The sequence below is a fragment of the Pangasianodon hypophthalmus genome, chromosome 11, assembly GCF_027358585.1.
Source record: "Pangasianodon hypophthalmus isolate fPanHyp1 chromosome 11, fPanHyp1.pri, whole genome shotgun sequence".
NCBI classification, from domain to species: Eukaryota; Metazoa; Chordata; class Actinopteri; order Siluriformes; family Pangasiidae; genus Pangasianodon; species Pangasianodon hypophthalmus.
Window position 1 is genome coordinate 519,931 of NC_069720.1, and position 24,232 is coordinate 544,162.

At 41.7% G+C, this 24,232-nt stretch overlaps 2 protein-coding genes across 6 annotated transcripts in view; both read right to left on the reverse strand.

Moving 5' to 3' along the window:
- trim66 (tripartite motif containing 66) overlaps nt 1–15,519 on the reverse strand; it is a 26,832-nt gene extending 11,313 nt beyond the window's left edge. The window contains exons 1-7 of one of the 4 annotated variants that reach the window (XM_053238308.1): nt 15,014–15,519; nt 9,804–9,873; nt 8,375–8,549; nt 3,067–3,196; nt 2,495–2,611; nt 1,463–1,577; nt 1,121–1,267 (exon numbers count right to left, since the gene is read on the reverse strand). In XM_053238308.1, coding sequence (XP_053094283.1) covers nt 1,121–1,267; nt 1,463–1,577; nt 2,495–2,611; nt 3,067–3,196; nt 8,375–8,549; nt 9,804–9,812 — 693 coding nt within the window. In that variant the 5' untranslated portion in view covers nt 9,813–9,873; nt 15,014–15,519. Of the gene's footprint in view, nt 1–1,120; nt 1,268–1,462; nt 1,578–2,494; nt 2,612–3,066; nt 3,197–5,420; nt 6,240–8,374; nt 8,550–9,803; nt 9,874–13,104; nt 13,335–15,013 lie in introns of those variants that run through there. The other 3 variants (XM_026930625.3, XM_053238307.1, XM_053238309.1) reach the window with 3 other exon arrangements.
- A 4,368-nt stretch (nt 15,520–19,887) lies between these two features.
- dennd2b (DENN domain containing 2B) overlaps nt 19,888–24,232 on the reverse strand; it is a 74,976-nt gene continuing 70,631 nt past the window's right edge. For both annotated transcript variants that reach the window (XM_053237949.1, XM_053237948.1), the window contains exons 16-20: nt 23,726–23,767; nt 23,423–23,534; nt 22,075–22,314; nt 21,729–21,815; nt 19,888–20,380 (exon numbers count right to left, since the gene is read on the reverse strand). In XM_053237949.1, coding sequence (XP_053093924.1) covers nt 20,346–20,380; nt 21,729–21,815; nt 22,075–22,314; nt 23,423–23,534; nt 23,726–23,767 — 516 coding nt within the window. In that variant the 3' untranslated portion in view covers nt 19,888–20,345. The remainder of the gene's footprint in view (nt 20,381–21,728; nt 21,816–22,074; nt 22,315–23,422; nt 23,535–23,725; nt 23,768–24,232) is intronic.

The following is a 24,232-nucleotide window of genomic DNA, read 5'->3' on the forward strand; positions in this document are numbered from 1 at the left end:
GTTTTACTTGCATGAGGTCTTTAATAATTAACACTGGCACAAAGCAGCTTCATAAAAAATGCTGACGAAGTGTTAGAGGTTAATGTTATTTACTGAGAATCTACTATCTGACAAAGCATCAGTCTTTCTGGTAATACACAGATTCGTTCCCCACGCCGCCCTCTCTTATTGAGGAGAGTTCATGTCCGTGCCAGATAGAAAAGCAGTCACACTGGGGGAACATGTGAAATGCAATACACAAATGGTACAGCTTATCATGTGTGACATGAGAACAACACGCCACACTGAAAAGCAAAACCTTCACTGCACTGCTCTCACACTGCTTTACCAGCAGGAATAAACACTGCATTAATGTCGATTCTACTCCTCACTGAAAGTAAGTCTAAAAAATCTGTAGACTCTGAGATCCTGCTGTTAGCTGTAAGTTTTTTTTCGTCATATTAATTTATTATTTTATCGCGTTTTAGTAATAATTCTGAAAAGCCTGACGATTAGGAGTTTAATGCAGCAGGAATGAAGAAACCAAAGAGAATTTATAAAGGTCATTTCATTGTGCGGACATTAATGCCTCCACTTCGAACAATTTTAGACTTTTCTCCACTTCTCTGGTTATAACCACGCCCCCGAGTGTAGTTTAGGGATGTGATAGGACGATGATTGCATTTCAGTGCAGCATAAATGCAACACAGTTGTGAAAGTGAAATGCAATGCAACAGGAAAGTACTTAAATTCTTAATTTTTAAAAAGCAATTTCCTGCCGGTGAAGAGATCAAGCAACGCAATAAAGGTTTTGCTTTTCAGTGTGGAACTTTTTCTGTATGTTGCTGATAAAAAGCAATACCGTGTGTTCTGCACTTCACGTAAAAAAAAAAAAAAAACAGCACAATGAAATGCAATGCAGCTGTGTGATTTTGTATGAATGGAGTCACCTTAATTAGAGTCACCTCTGCCACTCATTCAGCATTTAATTCTTAAAAAGAAAAAGAAGCGCTCTAAAGGAAATGCAGTGCTTTTGCTTTTGGGTGTTGCATGTTGTCCTCGCGTCACGCCCGTGTACTGCGTTATGGTGTGATTACTTTTCTATCTGGCACAGAACCCTCTCCATGCTCTGAAAGCGTACCAGTTCTTTGCTGAACAGCAGCGGGTTCCTCCTGTGATGTGCCACCGCCCAGGTGATGAAGTTCTGCACGTGCTCCAGCTGGCTACAGAGCTCTATCGCCCCCTGCAGCTGGTCCTCCAGATGCTGCTTAAAACCGCTGGAGATACTCTGTGGAGCAGCAGCGAAGACTCTCATGTAGCCACGAGCCAAAATAGAATCTAATACATATCTGCTCTCATGCAACATTAAACAAGGATGACATGATGTTCTGCACGCTCCATCTGCGTGCACGGTCAGCTGCGTGTTTGGAAAGGAAAGACAAAGAGAAGACCAGGAGAAGAAAAAGGAGGAGAAAGTAATTACCTCCAGTTGCTCTATTAATAGGTTGGCCCGTTTGTTCAGCTCATTCATCATGATCATCTTGGCCATTTTAATCTGGTTCTCAGCCTTCCTTTGTGTGATCTTTACGCTGTGAAGCCTGTAAAATAAAACACAGGAGAGAAATGAACAGATCCACCGGAGGAAGGAAAAACGTTAAGATGTGATGATGTGAACATGATGGAAAGTTGCAGGTTTCTGGTGGTGGTAATATTATCATCTAAAGCACAGAGTACAAAGATAATACTGGTTTCAGGCGCAATCTGAGACTTTCCTCTTCACGGTAACATAAAATCAGACTCTGGATTTGACGTAGTGTTCATTAGAGTCAGAATGATTGACAGATGATGTAAATTCCACTTCTGCATTAGCTGGTGAAATTCCATCATTACTGAGTCACATGGCTGATAAATGGCTTAACGCTGATGTTGTGTATCTGTGTATCTTCTCTGTTTTGTATCTGTAAGTAAAACTATATTTGTCCATGATGTTGTCAGAGTGTCCAGTGTGAAACACCCAGACTCTGATCTACTAAAGGTTTGTGTGCGTAAAACACCGATTTTTATCCTTCATTCAGACGATAAAATGAATTTAAGCTTTTTAAAGGAAAGTAAATACATGTCAACTAAAAAGAAATGCACTTTGTTCTGCAGGAGGAGATGATCTATATATTCTCAGTGTTAATACAACAACACTGAATTTCAGCGCATTCACAATGTGCTCAAAACATATCGGCGAGAAAGAAACTTTACCACGTCTTTTCAGTGCAGAAACTAATGAAGCCTTCTTCTCACCAGTAAGAAACTGAGCCCTGGGTCACATGGATCAGAAACGAGAGATCTGCTTTTTAGTTCAAACGTTTGGTGAACGCCTGAGTCTCAAGACTAGAGAAAACATCTGACATGTCCAGAACAAACAATGAGAAAGAAACCAGAAAGCAATCTTGCTGTGTAAGGTGGATCGAGTGATGCTCAGCTCTGCTGGTGTTTAAAAGTCCTACATGGTCCTGATTCTCACCTGCCCTGAATCTGCTTGGCAGTGTTCTCCACAGCTGATCTCTTCTCCTCCACCCGAGCCATCAGGTTCTCCAGGAGCCACCGCTGATCCTGTAAAGCCTTGCCAACATGGACCAGCCTGAAGATACAGAAAATCAACATTAATTAATAACTATTATTACAAAAATTCTAGGTATTTGTTGTTATGTAGTGTCATGGCAAATTCATCAAAACTTCTTGAAGGAGTTTTTGTTCTGGTCAACTTTTTTCGGTGAACTGTGAAGATGTTCAGTCATCCTGCTCATTCTGAGTCTGCAGTAAATCAGGGTGACTGGACATGTGATATAAGATGATTCTAGACTTCAGAACATTCACATTTACTTCACAAATAAAACAAAACCCTGTGAGATGAGCCAGAACAACATCCTTAAGACTTTCTTCCAAGATATTTCAAAATGACCTGGATGAAGAAAACCTCCACAGATAATCAGTGTCCAAGCTTTAACATGACTGTGTGTGTGTGTGTTTCAGTCCCACAGACATTTGTGTCATTTCCTGACTTTGTGTCTGAGTTTGCGTGTCCTCCGAGCTCACCGATGGTCCTTGTGTGCAGACAGGTGGCAGATGCTGCAGGCCAGAAGGTCACACGTCTCACAGAAGAGCTCCAGAAGCTCCTGTTTATGGAGTGGACACATGACAACCGCACGGCCACAACAAGCCGAACCTGAGACACCCGAGACGACAGGAGACGGGATAATTAGGTGACGTGCATTTCAAAATGCTAGAATGATGTCAGAAGGTGTGAGCAGGCTTATTAAAGCCGGTCACATACACACATTCACATACAGTCAAGTCCAAAATTACTGGCACTCTTCACAAAATTTTGTGAGCTTCAACACAAAATATACAGAAATACACAAAAAAATAAAGCTTGTGAACTTCACCAAACCTCACTGGAGATACAATCGTGTTTTTGTGGTGAAATGAGATAGAAATCAAACATTTTTGCCAAGAACACCATCAGCATGTTTGGTGCAAAAACAGAACTGAATAAAAGGAATAAAAGCCTCCATAGTTTACAGTGTAAAATGCTTTGGAGCTGTTTTGCAGCTCTTATGATGATCAATGGCTAAACACCAAATGACAAATTCTGCTAAACACCTGCTTAACACCAGGTTGCCTCTACCAGGAGGTTAAGGCTTTGCTGTAAATAAATTATCCAACAAGTTAATGAGCCTGAATTCACATCCAGATCAACACACAAGCAGCTGTAGGGCATGAAATCAGTATTCAGTGTCTTCTCCAACATTTAATGTTAATGTGGATATATGTTTGTGATCATCATTATCATGAAATGCATCTACAGCCAAGCCTTAACCTCCTGGCAGAGGCAACCCTGGTTCTTGCTCAAGCTGTGAGGCACAAAATACATTCTTGCAACTGCCATGTCAGTCTCTGGATTTGAACACTCACTGCTAATCTTGTGGTGTGAAGTGAAGATGACATACACATTCTCAGCACAAAGCTGAGAATATCAAAGAGAATAACTGGTGTGTATGTAGGAGAGTCTGAGATCTTCTACATGTGTCGCTAATCTTCTGAGGCATCACAGGAAGTGACTCAGTGTTGTTTTCTCTTTGTGGTTAGTTTTAATATATATTAACTGTGAAGGTGCCAATAATTTTGAAAATGGTGTTTCAGAGAACTTACACTTACTTAGGAAGAAACAAGTTCAAATAAAATTATACATCATCTCTGTATGCAAGTTTTATTCATCTACTACCACTATTTGGTAACTTTTCATTTTTACATGGGGTGCCAATAATTCTGGAGCTGACTGTATACATTCAGCAAGAGACATTGTCATGACGTAGCTTTACAGAAAGACTAGATCTAGATCTCTAATGAGCAATGATACACAGAGTCACTTATTTGACTCATATAAAACATATGTTTCCATAGTAACAGGGACATAGAGAAAGCGTAATTAATAAACAATGTGTTGATATTGAGGAACTAATGTTATCTAATGTTAGAAATATGTTCAGTATGATCATCTCAACTTCAAGAAATACAGCATCATTAGAAGTCTGGAAATATTTCTGCAGATCATCAACAGGAAAACAAACCGATTGCACTGAACTCACGATTTATTAACAGATTATTGCCAAATATGAGCTCGAGGAACCTCCCAAAGACAGGATACTGCAGGACCAATACAAATAAAGGCAATAAATATGCATTAGCGCAAACACAAATCCAGAGGAATTCTGGGAAATGCAGAAAAATAGAAATGCAATTTTCAGTGAGTGAGAGAATGACTGAAGAGCAGCAGAGAGAAAGACAGAAAGAAAGAGAGAGAGAGAGAAAGAGAGAGAGAGGAAGAGAGCGTCAGCAAAATATTTGAATACAAGAAAATAAGTTGCAAGCATGCTTGACTGCACAGTTTAGAATAAACCAGGGTGTGATATCGAATGATTTTCTCGTCCTTGACCTGAAATGACTCGAGACCCAGCGAGCGCCTCACGCGGACGTGACGGCTCAAACCTACAAAAGCCACCTTTAATTTATTGCGTGCCAATCATGATGGCTAGCAGGCTAACGTTCACAGGCCTCTCGGTCTGGAGCAGAGAGATGCATGTTCTCACACACACACATACTCACTCACTCTCTCTCACACACACACACACACACATACACACACACACACACACACACACAGACCACACACTCCATCAGCGACGAGAAAAGTCAGCCTCAGAGCTCTGCTACTGACCACATCCTGTATATCAGAGCTGCACTTTCTCACCTTCAGCTGCTGCTATTCTCTCTCTCTCTCTCTCTCTCTCTCTCTCTCTCTCTCTCTCTCTCTCATGCACACACACTGCACATCCTTTCTTCTTCTCTCTCTCAGCACCAGAACACAAGAGGCCAAACACAATACAAACCCTCTCCATTGTGGATTCTGAGTGCTATAGATTGGAATCGGGCTCCGACTCGCTCGGCCAACGCGCTGCCTTTCTGCTGAGCCAGTATCGCTTTCAGAAAGTGGGTCAGATAAAAAAATAAAAATAAACCACGAGTCTACAGCACATCACTGCAGATCATTAATCATAAACTTTTACAGAAAACAGATTATACATCGTGTTCGGAAACGAAATGAAATCACAGAGCTGTGACAGTCATCTGACCTCTGACACTGACCCAACACTGTGGTGTATAAGTATTCACACCCCTTGAACTCTTCCACATGTTGTAGTGTTACAGTCTGGAACTAAAATGGATTTAACTGGAATTCTATGTCATGAATCTACGCAGTTTTATAAGGAAATGAGCTGGAAGTGTTACTGAGCATCTTGCAGAAGCAGCCACAGTTCTTCTGGAGACTTTGACTGTCGACTCGCTTCTTATTTCTGCAGCGAAACCCAGCAGCCTTCATTACGTTTTTATCTGAAAAGTGTCTCTTATGGAATCTGCTGCTTTCTTTACTGACATACAAACATTTTTCTGGAACATTTCATTTTGTGCTGGAAAACTAATGTTTGGAATCTAAAATGTTTTTGTTCTGAATCAGTAATGTAGAAGTCAGAAAATAAACATCTATAACAAAGTTTGTAGTAAAAAAAATAGGGTGCCAAGACTTTTGCACAGTGCTGTATATCGATATAATTTGCACAATTATTTACCAATAAAAACCCCCTAATTCACCCCTAAATTCAGCCAGTCACCAACAGAAGTGTCATAATGAAGTGTGACGTGATCTCAGTATGAATATATCTGTTCCTAGAAGAACCCAGAGTGTTTTAGAGTTAGAGTACATACCTAAACACACAGCATCATGAAGACCAACGAGCGAGCGATCAAAACAACTCTGATAAAGTATCAGTCAGGATTTGGCTCTAAAAATATCCCAGACTTTGAACTTCCAGCAGAGCGACAGTAAATCATTAAAAATGTGAGGAATACAACAGAACTGTGACTGTCCACCTAAAGTCAGTGAGCTGGGAAAGAGGCGATTAGTCAGAGACACAAGCAACAGGACAAGAGGAAAGCGGAACATGGTGCTACCGCCACCGCGCTTCACAGTGAGAACAGTGATCTCACGATGTTGGGTTTCCACAAAACGCAGCTGTTTGTGTCAAGGCCAAAAAGTTGCTGCGTCTAAACAGGATTTCATGCGGATCGTCATCCGGGCTGAAGTTCTCCTGCGAATAGCTTCTCCAATCTGAGCTGTGGATCTCTCCAGCTCCTTCAGATTTTATCTTTGGCCTCTTAGTTACTTTTATTGCACTTTAATTCTTTTGCAGACCTTTTTATCCAAAGCGAATTACAATTAAGCTGAGCAGGTGATGCTTTTAAAAGATTTGTGTGATTTAAAACTCACAGCCTTCTGAGCTTTAGATGCTGAATCACCACGTCCCTGCATCTGACCGCAGCTGCAAGTTACGCAAAACATTCACGAGGCATGATTTAACACAATTTGTATTGTGTGTTTGTGCACTGCAAAAAATGACATCTTAACAAGGGAAAATGTCTCGAATATAGCCAGATCTATCTACTATTTCCCAGTACAAGCTTACAATAAACCAAATGTAAGATTATTAAGCTTAATTAAAGTTAGACACTTTACTATTTTTTTTATTACTACTCAGTATTTGGCCGAGCTTTTAACCCATTACACCCCAAAACGTGTTCTCCGCTCGTTTATTTAAATCTTCTCTCAAAACTTACTTCTTTAGGATAGCTTTTACTTCATGACTTTTTTTTTATTATTATTACTATTGTTGTTTTATTATTGAATTGTATTTTATTATTAACTGTTTTTTATGCATGCTTATACACGTTGTTTTATGATATGTATTTCTGTTTCTATTTTCTTTTCCAACATAAAGCACCTTGAGAGACCTTTTTAAAGGTGTTATATAAAATAAAGTTTTATTATTATTATTATTGTTATTATTATTTTTTATTTATTTTAAGATTTAAATGTTCTTATTCTATTGACATAATTTTGCTTCTTTTAGGAATAAATGCTTAAAATTAGGAAAATTATCTGTCAATAGAACAAAACTATTTCAAGCTTGAACTTAGTAAAAGAAAAAATCTAGAAATAGGTTTAATAAGCTTATATTTAGTTTCCTGTAATCTTCTAATAGGAAATGCTAGATCATTGCACTATATTCAAGATATTTCAACTTGCCTGAAGTGTCATTTCTGTCAACGCCAGTGAACATCAGTGGATCAGATCACAAAATACATCAAACTCAGATCTAATACCGATCTGAAGTTTCAGTCCTGATAGTGAGACTCAGCAGCAGATCAGTATCTATACAAAGCAGGTTGTAGATTCAAACACACACTATCCTCCACATCAGAGCCGAGAAGCCGAGGTGAAACCACAGAAAATAAATTGAACAGGATTCTACAGGACACGAGATGTCCATCAGTTTATTAATCATCAATACAAACTGGACCTGCTGTTTCCTGTACAACTAACTCTCATCTTCATCTTCAAAATCAACTCAAATCAGTGAATAAATAAAAGCAAATCTGTTAATAAAACCTTTGCTGAGTGCTGATTTATAATCCAACACACTGGACTGGATCTGCGATTGTCATCCTTTTCCAGTTAAACCACAGATAATAAAATCTCTACGCCAAATAATTCCTAAATTATTAAGCAATATATAAGACATGATCTTTCATGGCGCAGACTTTTAAGAGTTAAACATGCTCACTTTGGCTAGGTGTTTCTCTTAAACGTATAAAACTTCTAAATTCGTGTGTCACGCAGTGAAATTTTTAATAAACTTCAATCTGTAATTCTCTGAATGAAATATGCTGCACAGATGAAGTGGATGAAGCGGGAAGTGATAAGGAACAGAGGAACAGAGGAACGTGCCTGGTTCTGATGGTGCTGTGGGACTGCTGACGCTCGGGTGGTGCCGAGACTCGGGTGGTGGAGCTGCTAACACTCTCTCGTGCTGGTGCAGATCTGTACATTGGAAACACAGCCACTTGTTGCAGAAGGTGCATAAACTCTGGGCCATTCGCGGCTCCGGACATTCAGAACAGCACTGAAAGGACAAACACAGAGGACGAGAAGTGGAACAACGCACGAGTTAGAGCGCTGATGCTATTCCTGGAACTAGAGTTTAAAAACTCAGCATCCCAGCAGACATTACGTCATTTTACTGCTTAAACTCCGAGGACAGATTTACATCCATCACTGTCATATAAACTCACACACATTTTATCTTCACTTCACTGGAGTCACTGAATCACTGCTACAAGACAAATAACGGGTCAATGTGTGTGAAATATATTTCTTCATTGTCTGGATTTGTCAGGTATTATCAGGCATACAGAGATCAGCTCAGGTGGGCGGAGCCAAAGAGGTCAAGTGAGAAAGATTTTACACTTAAAAGTTTTTTTAATCTTAAAGCTATGCACAGACTTTAACAATCTAAGGCATGATAATGTTTCACACAAGGATTGAAACATGACAGCGTGGTGCTGTTACAGAAAACTAATCAACGATACAGTGGCGTGATGAAGCGGAGTTACTGTTACCACCTCAAAGTTGATTATTTTCCTAATCCTAAACTTCCTAAGCACTTTCCCAAGTGTTTTATTCCTCTTATACCACAGCGATTTGCCAACAATTACAATTTCTTATTTGTTGTCACATCCTACTTTTAATCTGTTTATAGTTACATTCAACGGTGACATTAGTTCCTGTTCACACTTACGTCTCCTGTACTCCTCACACTTACGGAGGTTATAAACAGTCGTTCCCTCACCAGCCTCTCTTTTTTCTTTCTCTTAAAGCTAGCAAGAGGAAAAAAACGCAGCTTGTTCCGCATGTTAGTGAGAAACCGCAAAGAAGCGTAAACTCCTCTGTCCTGAAGACGTCGGAAAACTTAAAGTTACAGCTTTACCTCTGACTGTTACAAAGCGCTGACACTGGAGACTCCTTCCACAAGTGATAAACTTCTCCTTACAGAAAACTTCAATCAATCATTTTTTAAACCCACTAATGTTGGAGCGTTCGCTGTACACGTCCCTGTGAAGGAGCTGTTACTATAGAAACGATAACGTGTTAGAACGAGCGCATTAATTATAAATAAACCTGTGATTTGCAGCTGCACTAACTAATCTGACCAATCAGAATGCAGAACTCAACATCTCATTATTAAAATCTGTTAAATTGATAAATATAACTCCAGTGTCACAACACACAAAACCACAACACACCTTGTTTTCATCAACCTGAAAAACAAACCCATGCAAAACTTCCTCAGAAGAAAGAGAGCGCTGAAGTGTCTTACCTTCTCCATGACTGTGACGTGCTGTGAGACTCCTCCACGCTCAGACTCCGGTGCAGTGAGACAGCTCTACCTGAGACAGGAGGTAGCACAATTAACCCTCAGTGATGCAGCCTATCAGTCCTGTCTCACTCTCTCTGTACCTCTCGCTCTGTCTCTCTGCGTCTCTCTCTTGCTCTCAGTGCAGCAAGACAGCTCTACTTGAGACAGGCAGTAGTACAAATTAATCCTTAGTGATGTAGCCTACATGTCCTGTCTCTCTCTCTATCTGTCTTTCTCTCTTCCTCTTTCTCTCTCTCTCTCTCTCTCTCTTTTTCTGTCTCTCTCAGGTTCTCTCTTGCTCTCTCTCACTCACTCTTCCTCTTTCTCTCTCTCTCTCTTTCTGTCTCTCTCAGTCTGGCTGTCTCTCTCAGGCTCTCTCTTGCTCTCGCTCTCTCTCTCTCTCTCTGTATGTCTGTCTCTCTCAATCTCTATTGCTCCTTCTCTCGCTGTCTCTCTCTCTCTCTCTGATCCTCTTAACTAAGCATGTTCATAATAAATGTGAATTGGGGAGAGTTGATAATTATTTCTTTTCTAGGGCGAAATTTCCCCGGAAGCTCTCTTTTCCCAAAATGGAAGGAGGAGACATACTGAGTGACCTACAACGATTTAGTGCCGCATGTGGCATGCATGAGGGGACTGTACATGTGTGTGTGTGGGTGTGTGTGTGTGGGTGTGTGTGTGTGGGTGTGTGTTTCATGTGAGCCAATCCTGCCCCCTTCCTCCTTGACGTCCCTGGATGAGGCTGGGATAAGGACACGTCCCTCCAGAACGCTGAGACGCGGGGAATCGGGGTTAACCTCAAGCTTCGCGAGGCGAGAAGATCACAGCACATCACATGACACGATGCACTGCTCTCCAAAGCACAAACTTAATTAAGATTTGATCTCATTTCCTTTTGAGTGTGAGAAAGCAGCGATTATTCCAAAGTGTAGATAGACTGATGGAGGCTGATGGAGGCTGATGGCCTCTTAATGTAAAAAAAAAAAAAAAAAAAAAATTAAAAATACTGTAAAAGGAGGTGCCGTGAGGAGCAGTGTTGGGCCGTGGCTGTGTGAAGTAAACAAGTTGAACTGAAATTTCACACATCAGCTTTGTATGAAACCCTCAGTATGAAACCACGTGTACTGCTGTGAGTCTGCCTGACAACAACCCCTGCAGCCTGACCTACAAATCTGACACATCTCTCATCCTCGGAACGGCGCAGGGGAGCTTAAAACCAGCCGATTCCCCGTTGTGTACTCGCAGACCCACTTTAAAAAACACAATTAGCCGTCACAGGCACTCGATTGAGCTCTCTGTGATACGGGCAGACAGACAGGCAGACAGACAGGCAGACAGACAGGCAGACAGACAGGCAGGGAAACGTTTCAGCACTGCTGTCTTGCTTTTCAAGCACTTCCATTTAGCTTTTAAAACCAAAGAGTTCTCTCTCTCTCTCTCTCTCTCTCTCTCTCTCTCTCTGGCAGTCACGGCTCCTCTGCACTGCTAAGTGAATTCAGGAAAGGGTTCTCTGCTGCCTGAATGAGCACGGTTCTCTCTAGAGGAGGCGCATTAATAGAAACTCAAGAGGAGAGTTCTCCCCTGGAAGCACACCTCAGTTAACATCCATTAACGTTGCGGTTATGAGATCAGGATCAGGGAATGTCAGAATTATCCCGAGCAGATTGTAATCCTATATTTCCAAACCGCTCATTGCATGTTATCTTCAACTAGCTGTAGTTACGGCTTCATTTCTCAAATCCCAGTTGTAGACTTGTAGACACTTTCCATTCTGCTCTCACTGAACATTAAATTAAATTTCATGTCCAAAGCACGAGGCATCCAGGACTCGATTATAAAATTTCCATTTTAAGAAAATCTGAGATGTTGGTTAAACGTACAGTTCTGTCCAAAAGTCTTCTGAAATTCTGTAAAGCAATGACACTATAACAAAAAGTTTCTACACATAAAAACACACTATAAACATCAGTAACCAGTAAGAAAGTAAAGCAGGTCAGTGTTTCTGTGAATGATTAAGTCTTTAAAGCTGCATCGGTTCTCTCAGGTTCTCTGTCGGAGTTTTATAAAGAAATCAGCAGTAAGTTTTTCTGCATGTTGGAGAACTCGACACGGTTCTTCTGTTTCTGCAGTAAAACCAGAACAGCCTCCATTATGGGTTTAAAAGTGCTCCATTAATCTTACTTTACTTCATACACACATTTCTCTGTAATATTTAAAGCTGCTGGAGTCACAGCTCCAGGGTTCCAGGTTCGATCCTGAGCTCGGGTTCCTGTCTGTGCTGAGTTCCACATGTTCTCCTCGTGTCCACGTGGGGTTCCTCCAGGGTTCTCCGGTTTCCTCCCACCAACAACAGGATAAGGAACTTACAGAAGATGATGTTCAGAAATCTAAACCTTGCTTTTCTAGTTACACAGTGATGCAGAAAATATAAAATAAATATCACAAAATGTGTAAATTTGGCCTAAGATTTCACAGTGTTCAGGGTTTTTATCTTTCTGTCTAATTCTTGTGTAATCTAATCTTAAAGCAAATCAGTGACATCAGCTGAGTAATATTACTTATGCTCCATTTACAGCTTAAGCAAAATAGTCAAGATCCAGATCAGGAATTACAAAACATCGCTGTCGTCATTAGCTTAGAGATCGGAGTAAACATGATGAGTTCCAGATTTTTAAGGAGAGATCTAGAGAGATCTGTTATTCATTCGGTTATCTAATTAACACAATGTGGGCATCAAGCTTTAGAGCACTTTACATAGAGAGTACTTTACAATCTACACTTCTACAATCTAAGCAACAACCTGGATTACACAACATCATGCTGTCTGCTACACACACACACACACACACACACACACACAGTAGTGGATAAAATACAAACGGCAGATTATGGAACAAAATGCAGCCGCAAGATGGCCGCCACCCCAAAATAAACCCTGCCACCCCGACTGAGTTTAAATCCCACCTGAGAGGTTTCTGACTCTCAAACGAAATTCATGCATGAATCATAATTATCACGTAGCGTCGCCTCTTTATTGTGTTTTCACCCCCAGTTTCTCACTTACTCACACATCACAGGAAAATGTGTGTACGGCTCGTCTACATGCTACATGTACCTCCTGATACTGGAGATTTATACACAGGGAACTGAACTGAACCGAACTGAACCTCGTCACTGGGGTGGTACCCTTTCAAAAAGTCTTTTTTCCCCTTAAAATGTCAATATAGTACCTTTAATATAATTAAATCTAATTTAAGTGCACCTTAAAAATCATTCAAGGACCTTCTTAGTTAGGTAAACAAACAAACAAGCAAACAAACAAACAAGCAAACAAACAAACAGGCAAATAAATAAATAAAGGTCCAAAACATTTTCCCTTAATGGTTCCTCTCCAGTGATCTGGAAGAGTACAGTCCAGTACTTTATGCCTCTTCCTGTTTGAGTGCCAGGTTACTCCTAAAGAATTTCAGGTGACACAACAGGAACCGGATGTGACGTCATGCCGAATCCCGTTAAAGCGCATTTAACTCCTATATGACTTATATATATATATATATATATATATATATATATATATATATATATATATATATATATATATATAAAAAGCCTGTAGGTTTTAATATAACATAATAATGTTATATTAAATAATAATATATAATCATATAATAATCATAACAAACCCTGAAATGCATCTTAAACAGCAGTGTTAAGGTCCAGGGAGAAATTCAACAGTTTGTGCTGTTATTTTTTTTCTCATTCAGTGCTGAAAATGTTTTGTTTTGGGTTTTTTTGGTCAGGGTTTTTTGCATGCACAGATTATTAGATTTGGAGATAATAATCACGTCGCTCTAGATTTACAGAATTCTAAAGCAAAGCTGTGAGAATGAAAACCGAAAGCTGTCTATCTTTACACTCCTCTGTGTGAATGTGACACTACAGGGTTAATAGTGTGCGATAGATACAGATACAGATGCAGGATGTTTCCTGTTACAGCTCATCATTCCACTGATCTGAGACCTGCGCACTAAAACTCCAGACTCTAATCCGGTTAATTTCACACCAGCAGCAGCAGCAGCAGCGACCTGAACAGATCACCTCCGGAGAGTAAAAAGCTCTTAGTGTTTCGGATTAAATGGAAAGTCGCAGCGTGAATTCCACTTCCACAAGAACTGCGCACTTTCCTTCCCCAAAAAATTCCCGACTGCAGCCAGTAAAAGTGCTTCTGTTCCTGACACATGATCGGATCTGATCTAATCTAATCTGATCTCTCAGACTCGTCAGGCTCTGATTTATGATCGCTAGACTGTAAAATCAGCTGAATCCTGACGTGGAGCGCGAAGAAAAGAAGATTAAAGGCTAATGAGGAAAACACGCACATGACAGCGCTGCGACTTCATCTGACATCATCACCTTCATCATCACCACCATCATCATCACCTTCATCACCACCATCATCACCAACCTCAACATCACCTTCATCATCATCATCATGATAAACATCATCACCACCATCATCATCATGATAAACATCATCACCAACCTCAACATCACCTTCATCATCATCATCATGATAAACATCACCATCACCACCACCATCATCATCATCACCATCATCACCATCATCATCATCATCATCATGATAAACATCATCACCAACCTCAACATCACCTTCATCATCATCATGATAAACATCACCATCACCACCACCATCATCATCATCATCATGATCATGATAAACATCATCACCATCATCATCATCATCACCATCATCATCACCACCATCATCATCATCATCATCATCATCATGATAAACATCATCACCATCATCATCATCATCATCACCACCATCATCACCATCATCATCATCATCACCATCATCATCATCACCACCATCATCATCATCATCATCATGATAAACATCATCACCATCATCATCACCAACATCATCATCATCATCACCACCATCATCATCCTCGTCTCCCTAACAGTCGGGACTCTTTGAATCCCTGCTCATTCTGCTGCAGATTTAAAACACTAATAATGTTGAAGGTTCAGTGTTTAATGTTTGATGCCGCATGATGACTCGCTGTGGAATGAAATGTAGGTTAATGCATGCTCTCTCTCTCTCTCTCTCTCTCTCTCTCTCTCTCTGTACTTCAGAACCGCACCTTGCTTTTCGGGAAGATGCGCAGATCCGCTTCACTCATCCGCCAGGAACCGGAGCTGATTTAGGACGAGCCTCTGCGTCTGAGCTGCTCCGGATAAAACCTCATCCTCATCCTCATCTTCATCCTCAGTGCAGCGTTAGGGCTTTTTAATCAACGAAACGGCGAGCACACACACGCACACACACACACACACACACACACACATACATAAAATCTAAAGTTATCTTTCTGTGTAGAAACAAAAAAACAAAACAAAAGTGTTAAAAGCAGAGCCGAAGTGCGCACGCAAGCATTGCGCAGATAAAAAGAAGTTTCCGGAAGCGCGCGCCCTGTAATAAACTCCGTCTCAGAGTAAATCTGATGTCAGTGACAGTCTGATGCGCGGCGAGTTCCTCAGTCAGGAGGAAAAATGATTTGATGATGAGCATCCCGACCGCTCAAGTTCTTCACCCTGACCTGATGGTCACTTCAGCCCACGCCACTAGATGTCGCTTCCGTCGCTCTGCCTTTCTCAACCCAGAGTCACGATCTCGTTTAAAAATATCGCGAGACTTTCATCAACACCCCCCCCCCCCCCCCCCCCCAACCCCCCACCCCACCCACCTCCCTTCCAATCACGTCATTCCAGGTAACGCTGCCGTGATTTAAAAAAAAATCTTTAATGCAGTAGTGATGAGAAATCCGGATCTTTTCTGGGAGTCGGATCATCTGACTCACAACTCACAAGAAGAGTCGATTCTTCCCAAATATTCCCAGCCCTGGTCCTGGAGAGAACCCCATGTCCTGCCTATTTGTGTTTTCCTGCTCTAACACACACACACACACACACACACACACACTCTCTCTCTTTAACTCAGGAAGTGCTGTTAATTAGCAGATTAGTTGAATAAAGGTACTGTTCCTCGTCCCTCTGGTGGTACCATCAAGAGAACATCTTTTGCACCTTTAGTCAAGTGTTTATTGTCATTTCAGCCGCATACAGCCAGTTAGTACAGAGTGAAACGAAACGACGCTCCTCCAGGACCAAGGTGCTACAGGAGACAAACACAGAACAACACAGAACTACAAAGGACTACATAAATTATACATAAAGTGCACAAGTGCAAACATGCAGACAGCACAGGACAGTGCAGTGACTGCTGAGAAAGACCACGGGCGAGTGAGTCCCAGCGCAGCGCCGACCAGCACACAGTCCTGTTAGAAAGTGAATCTAGTGAGAATAGAGCAAGGAGAACAATATAAGTAGCTGAAATAGTGTAAACATAAGAGTAGCAGCCTATGTACAGTATAATAAATATTGTAGCAGCATAAACATGTGCAAAAAATTGCAAAGAGGATGGAGGATGTACAGTTAAGTGAGTGTGTGTGTGTGTGTGTGTGTGTGTGTTCTTTCAGTCCAGTTTCTGAGTATTGAGGAGTCTGATGGTTTGGGGGAAGAAACTATTGCACAGTCTGGTCGTGAGGCCCGAATGCTTCAGTACCGTTTGCCAAACAGCAAGAGGGTGAAGAGTGTGTGAGGGGTGTGAGGGGTGTGTGAGAGGGGTGTGTGTGAGAGGGGTGTGTGAGGGGTGTGTGGGGTGTGAGAGGGGTGTGTGTGAGAAGGGTGTGTGAGAGGGGTGTGAGGGGTGTGTGTGAGGGGTGTGTGGGGTGTGTGTGAGAGAGGGGTGTGTGAGAGGGGTGTGTGTGAGGGGTGTGTGTTTGGGGTGTTTGGGGTGTGTGAGAGGGGTGTGTGTGAGTGGTGTGTGTGAGGGGTGTGTGAGGGGTGTGTGAGAGGGGTGTGTGTGAGGGGTGTGTGTGAGGGGTGTGTGTTTGGGGTGTTTGGGGTGTGTGAGAGGGGTGTGTGTAAGGGGTGTGTGAGAGGGGTGTGTGTGAGGGGTGTGTGTTTGGGGTGTGTGAGGGGTGTGTGAGAGGGGTGTGTGTGAGGGGTGTGTGAGAGGGGTGTGTGAGGGGTGTGTGAGAGGGGTGTGTGAGAGAGGGGTGTGTGTGAGGGGTGTGTGAGAGGGGTGTGTGTGAGGGGTGTGTGTTTGGGGTGTTTGGGGTGTGTGAGAGGGGTGTGTGTGGGGTGTGAGAGGGGTGTGTGAGAGGGGTGTGTGTGGGGTGTGAGAGGGGTGTGTGTGAGGGGTGTGTGAGGGGTGTGTGTGTGGGGTGTGTGTGAGGGGTGTGTGAGGGGTGTGTGTGAGGGGTGTGTGAGGGGTGTGTGGGGTGTGAGGGGTGTGTTTGGTGTGTGTGTGAGGTGTGTGTTTGGGGTGTTTGGGGTGTTTGGGGTGTATGGGGTGTGTGAGAGGGGTGTGTGAGAGGGGTGTGTGTGAGGGGTGTGTGTGTGAGGGGTGTGTGAGGGGTGTGTGAGGGGTGTGAGGGGTGTGTTTGGTGTGTGTGTGAGGTGTGTGTTTGGGGTGTTTGGGGTGTTTGGTGTGTGTGTGAGGGGTGTGTGTGAGGGGTGTGTGAGAGGGGTGTGTGTAAGGGGTGTGTGTGGGGTGTGTGAGAGGGGTGTGTGTGGGGTGTGTGTGAGGGGCGTGTGTGGGGTGTTTGGGGTGTTTGGGGTGTATGGGGTGTTTGGGGTGTTTGGGGTGTGTGTGAGGGGTGTGTGAGAGGGGTGTGTGAGAGGGGTGTGTGTGAGGGGTGTGAGACAGGGGTGTGTGTGAGAGGGGTGTGTGAGAGAGGGGTGTGTGAGAGGGGTGTGTGAGAGAGGGGTGTGTGAGAGGGGTGTGTGAGAGAGGGGTGTGTGAGAGAGGGGTGTGTGTGAGGGGTGTGTGTTTGGGGTGTTTGGGGTGTGTGAGAGGAGTGTGTGAGAGGGGTGTGTGTGAGGGGTGTGTGAGGGGTGTGAGGGGTGTGTTTGGGGTGTGTGAGAGGGGTGTGTGAGAGGGGTGTGTGAGAGGGGTGTGTGTAAGGGGTGTGTGAGAGGGGTGTGTGAGGTGTGTGAGGGGTGTGTGAGGTGTGTGTGAGGGGCGTGTGTGGGGTGTTTGGGGTGTTTGGGGTGTTTGGGGTGTGTGAGAGGGGTGTGTGAGAGGGGTGTGTGAGAGGGGTGTATGGGGTCGTCCACAATGCTGGTGGCTTTGCAGATGCAGCGTGAGGTGTAAATGTCTGTGATGGAGGGAAGAGACACTGATGATCTTCTCAGCTGTCCTCACTATCCGCTGAAGAGTCTCGAGATCAGAAACCAGGCAGTGATGCAGCTGCTCAGGAAGCTCTCGATAGTCCCTCTGTAGAACATGGAGAGGATGTGGGGAGGGAGATGTGCTTTCCTCAGCTTTCTCAGAAAGTACAGGTGCTGCTGGGGTTTCTTCGTTATGGAACTAGTGTTGAGCGACCAGGTGAGGTTCTCCGCCAGGTGAACACCAAGAGTGTGTATCTTTTAGTGTATATCTTTTAGCTGTGAAACATGAAAATAGTGTATCTTTAAAAAAAAAAGGTTTTAGGTACATAATCAGACCTTAAGGAGCACTGATGTACCTTTAAAGCTTTACTCTAATGGTACCACGTGCACCTTCCCAGGTAAAAGACGTCCCTCGACGGTACCCGCGGCTGTGAAAGCAAAAATACTGTTTGGTCCATTGATTCCTGAGAGTCTGGTCTGATGAGTCTGATGTGATGTCTGATTGTCTGATAACAGAGAGACGTAGAGTCTGTGTGAGGACTGGTGTAATAAACTCGCTCTTTTGGATAATCCCTTAAATCAAGATTCAGGTGGTGAATTTTTAAAAGTGCCATCTGACAGACACACGACTGCAAACTCAGGTACATCGTTCCCACAGGTACAGGTACAATCGTTCCATCGTTTCATCGTTCCATCGTTCCTACAGGTACAGGTACAATCGTTCCATCGTTTCATCGTTCCATCGTTACAGGTACAGGTACAATGTCAATGTGTTCTCAGAGGTACACAAGCAACCATTAATGTCTGGTTATGAACCTTAAATGAGCTCTGCATTCACTTTATCAGGTGACAGAGAATTAATTTTAAAGGTACAAAAGATGTAAAGTTGAGTGTAAAACCCCAGTGACAAACATTTGTACTTTTATATATATATGTACAGCACTGTGCAAAAGTCTTGGCACCCCCCCCCCCCCCCCCCCCCTTTTTTTTTAGTACAAACTTTGTTATAGATGTTTATTTTCTGACTTCTACATTATTGATTCAGTACAAAAACATTTTAGATTCCAAACATTAGTTTTCCAGCACAAAATGAAATGTTCCAGAAAAATGTTTGTATGTCAGTAAAGAAAGCAGCAGATTCCATAAGAGACACTTTTCAGATAAAAACAGAATGAAGGCTGCTGGGTTTCGCTGCAGAAATAAGAAGCGAGTCGACAGTCAAAGTCTCCAGAAGAACTGTGGCTGCTTCTGCAAGATGCTCAGTAACACTTCCAGCTCATTTCCTTATAAAACTGCACACACTGCACCTCAGATACTGCTTTATTTATTTAAAGCGAAGGATCGTCACATTAAATACTGACTTTGTTTCATTTATTACTGTTTACTGCTCTTTATAGGATTTTATTAATGTAAAAACATTTAATTTCATTATTTCTGAAGGCGTCTTTACTCTACAGCATTTCTTTACATGTGCCTAAGACTTTTGCACAGAACTGTATACACACACACACACACACACACACACATATATATATATAAGCCATGCTGTCTTGAGTGGGAGGGGCATTCTCTGTTTCCCCTGTCAATCACAGCTACATTAGCCAATCACAGCCCTCTGTGAGCTCGCGTATGTGGAAGAGGGCGGATAGCGCTTTCCTCCGAATGTGTTACGCCTCCCCATGACGCAGCATGAGCAGCAGTTGGAAAAGATGAAAAAAAAAAAAGAGATTTATAAGGAGAAAAGAAGATCACACAACTATAAATCACAGACGTCAGTGAATAATCTGAAAGGCTTTATTGAATTTTTTTTAATTTTTTTTTTTTACAAAGAATTACAAGTACGGGAATCTTCAAGTGTTAATACATGTACAAAATGCACTTTGGCGTTAAATACTACACAGTCTCTGTACAGCCACCTCACACTCGTTTCCATTTATTCACTCTTTATTCAGTGGATCTCTCTCTCTCTCTCACACACACACACACACACACACACCGTGGTAGTGCTGTACCAGTATCATCACAGACCCATCAGTACCACTCTGTCTTTATCCTTCTGTCACATACACAGTACCAGGAAATGGAATAAACACAGCTACATCATAATTCATAAATATTTACAAGACATTTAACTGCACGACTCAATTCAGCTGTCACGTCTTCAGATATATGAGTTGTGTTAAGTCTTCAAATGTAGTGCTGGAAAGACGTCCTTAGTGTTTTTTGGGTTCCACATGATCAATTCTTTTTATGGAGAAACTTCATTTTATTACCTGGAAAACAGAAAGAAGGAAAAACAGAGGTGTAAAGACATTTATATTGATTTGAAAAGCATGTCTACTTCATTAATGTGTGCTTTATTAAGTGAAGAAAAACTGTGAAATACTATCAATAGTTATTAAAGCTTTAAATCTGTATCACGACCACAGAATAAATTTCCGTAAGCCTGAAACAGTTCTGTTTTGTTTCTCAGGAAGATCTTAGAGTTGTGTAGTTGTTTTGTTCACCGGAGCTCAGCGTTAACGTGAACGAGGACGTTGCAGATTTCAGCGTCTCAGCGTTTTTGGGTAAAACGCTTTAAAATGTAGTTAATATTCTACAACAGTAGCCGTGTTTACATTCAGCCTAATAATCCGTGAATAATCCGAGTCTGAGAGTTAAACCTGACTAAAAACTATCATGTGTACATCACGAGGTCAGATTAAAACCAGCCTCAGTTTAACTCACACCTCTGCTGCATGAAGGTGTTTTTTAGAACCGATTCAGTCACATAACAAAAAAAAACTGACACAAGATTAAGAACAGTCTAAAATCTAGTCCTTTTGAACAGAACCCTGGTGTGTTCTCCTCCTCGCTGCGGTTCTTTAGTCAGGTGAGAACACAGCGATCACACTCGGGTCCGAGAGCGTCTGAGCGAAGTGCTGTTGATCCGATTCAGAGTCAGAAAGTGATTAGACTCTGAATCGACTCGCTGCAGGAAGTGAATCAGACTCGCCGTGTGTTTTGTAGATTTTTATGCGAGCTGCTAAACTGAGCCAAAGCACAGAGCTGTAGCGCTGCAGAAACACTGTGTGTTCTAGAGAAAATAAATAAACACACAATGTTTAACTTATTTAATTATCTATTAAATTATTGTAATTATTATATAATAGTTATTATTATAATTATCTAAATCATTGGCTCCGTGTTCTCTGTGCTTGGGTGATCTTTGTGATTTCTACACACACTTAACTGGTAAAGCTTTATTTATTTTTTCCGTCACCATATTTTTGATGAATAATAAAAGAGATTTACGAGGATGTTTTCGTCCCCACACGCCTCAGACGAGTTTATTCCTCCGGTTTGTTTAATTCTGTGCGATGTGAAAACAACGATCAGCTCCACTCTTTTTCTAAACTGACGCTGGATTAATATAAGTGTAAAAACACTGTAAGACTCGTTAACACCTATTAACCTTTTAAAGCACAAAATTATGAAAATGTTTGTTTCAAAGTGTGTTTTCAATCTTCCAAAAGTGTCAGAAGCACGGTGTGAAGGAAAACCTGCGGCAGTTTCGTCGCATGTGGAGTGAGCTGCTTTAGAGCGACGCAGCGAGGCGTGTTTTAGGATAAAACTCCTCACCTAGTCCTTTGAGAAACTTGTTGACTCCGCTCTGCTCGGTGTCAGGTAACTCCTCCAGGTACTGCTCAGCTCTCTGCTCAAACAGACCTGCAACACAACACACACGTCTCAAACACTCCCTTAATCGTCGTTTAAAATCCCTCGAACGCTGTGAGTGACCAGCAGAGGGCAGTATCGATCTAAACTGGAGCTGCCACATCACATGTTTCCCTTCCCATATAAACAATTTCACAATATAATAACTGTGTGGTTTTTTTTAAAGCTATTTCAGCTCATAATGTTCTCAAACAAACTCAGCGTGATGTTCTGGCCCCAGTTTCCTGTCCTCTCCCATAATCCCTTTCACCTTTAGCTCTGCTCTTCCTCAGCTCTCGGTCCTGGATAAATCCAGCGAACATCTGAGACTCCATGAAGACTCCCAGGAAGCGGCGGATGCTTTTGGAGGCCACGGATTTGCGGAAGGCTTCACGCTGGAACACGCGCTCGCCTCTCTCGCCTTGAGTCAGGAACAGCGAATAGTGTCCGATGGTCTCCAGGAAGAAGCGGATGAAGGCCTCGGACACCACGCTGTTCAACGTGTTACACTCTGAGAAAAGAAAAAACAAAAAACAGGAAGAATCACTTTCATGCACGACGGCAAAACAAGACATAACGTTTAAATCCTCTACACTGTGAAATAAAACCACTTTTAATGAGAAATAAATCTTTCTGAGTTATTGTTCTTTACTTAAAGCAGCGGTATGCAACCTTTGGAATAGGAATATGTTATTACAAGCAACTCAATTTAAAAATATATATATTTACTAACATTAATTAAGCTTCTCAACCTTAAATCACTTTCAATCCTTCTAATATCTCTCTGTTAGCTGGTGATTTTTCTAGAGTTTGACGGTTCGATCATCTGAGTCTAAAAGGTTTGAAGCCAAATACATTCCAGCAGCTCTTTAAAATTTAAATCAGTTTCAGGAGTGTTTTATTTCTGCACTGACTCAATAATGCCTCTTACTTCATTTTAAATAAAAAAGTCACATACAGCTGCTTTAATCTGAAAGTTATATATAGCTTCTTTAATCTGAAAGTTACATACAGCCACTTTAATCTGAAAGATTAATCTTTCAAGTTCTGCTTCTTCACACGTGTATGATAATGAGGTAGAAGCAATAAAACGTGTCTCGAGGCTGCACAATTAACTGTAATTTAACTGCGATCGCTATTAATTAATTTAAAATAATTAACTGTAATATCGGTGAGGAAAATGAGATGCAAATTTTTAATGATTATTGTGCAATAAATCAATTAGTTTTAACTGTAAATTGTAGTGGTATATTTATTACTATTATTTATTACTGTATTAATATTTATTATTGAAAAAATGAACAATGTGCCCATGGTGCTGTTTTCTGTTAATTAAATAATTCTGTTAATTAAAAAAAAAAAAATGTATATAAAGAATATACGCAGAATCATGTATATAAGGAATCATTTAAAAATGAATTATAAAATGTATAAAAGGAATATAAACTTATAATGTAGCAAACATTTTAAAAGAAAAGTACTGAAGTGTAATTTTATTTTATTCCGAGTTAAAACAGTGATTTTGGACCTTATCGTGCAGCTTTGCGTCACTCTGCACCCGATTTCACACAATAAGCCAAGATTCAAACCAATCAGACGCTTCCGTTTGTCTGATTTACCGTCGTCTGACTCGCTGTCCGAGTCCTGATCGATGAGGTGGTTCCTCTGATCGAGCGCCTGCTCCAGCGCGGCCTGTAGCTTGCGTGGAAGGAGTGAAGCCTCGTCGTCCAGCTGCACAATCAAACCACCGATATTTATCAACGTTAATTTCTCTATTTCTCTGCAAACGTCTTTCTAACAACACTGAATGTGACAAAAGCCACTTGTGTGTGTTTTAATGCTTTTTTTTTACTATTAAATGCAAATCTCCAGGCATTCGGCTAAGTGTTAGTGTTAGTGTTGTGATATTTCCACATACACACCTGTCTGATAAAGCGATCTGTTCCCAGATGAACCATCAAAGCCTGAAATTAAAGGAAAAACACAATGAGCACGGTTACATAAGCGGATCTTTCAGGTCTAATCAAACAGCGTCTGTTTATGGTGGGAACGTCGCCAGGTCAGGACATCTCCAGATCCTGAGCTGCAACAGATGGAACTTGACAGCCAATTAAAATCTGCCGAGTTTAAAGTGACGAGCTTCTTAAAGTGCTGCTCGAGTAAACATGTTTGCACCAAAAGGGTCAGAAACTCTAACGGCCTTCATACAGGAGCCAAGTCACAGGTCTCAGAGTCGATCTCGTCAGCGCATTTCACATTTATGCTAATTGTGCACTCTTAAAAAGTGTGAGAGAATCTTCTGAGAGAACCTTTAAAGGTTTTATGTAGGACCCTACAACAACACATTTTCCTATACAAAAGGATTTCTATTAAAAATTCAAAGCCCTTCAGGAAGCTAAGAACCTTTAATTATACATTAAACCCTTAAG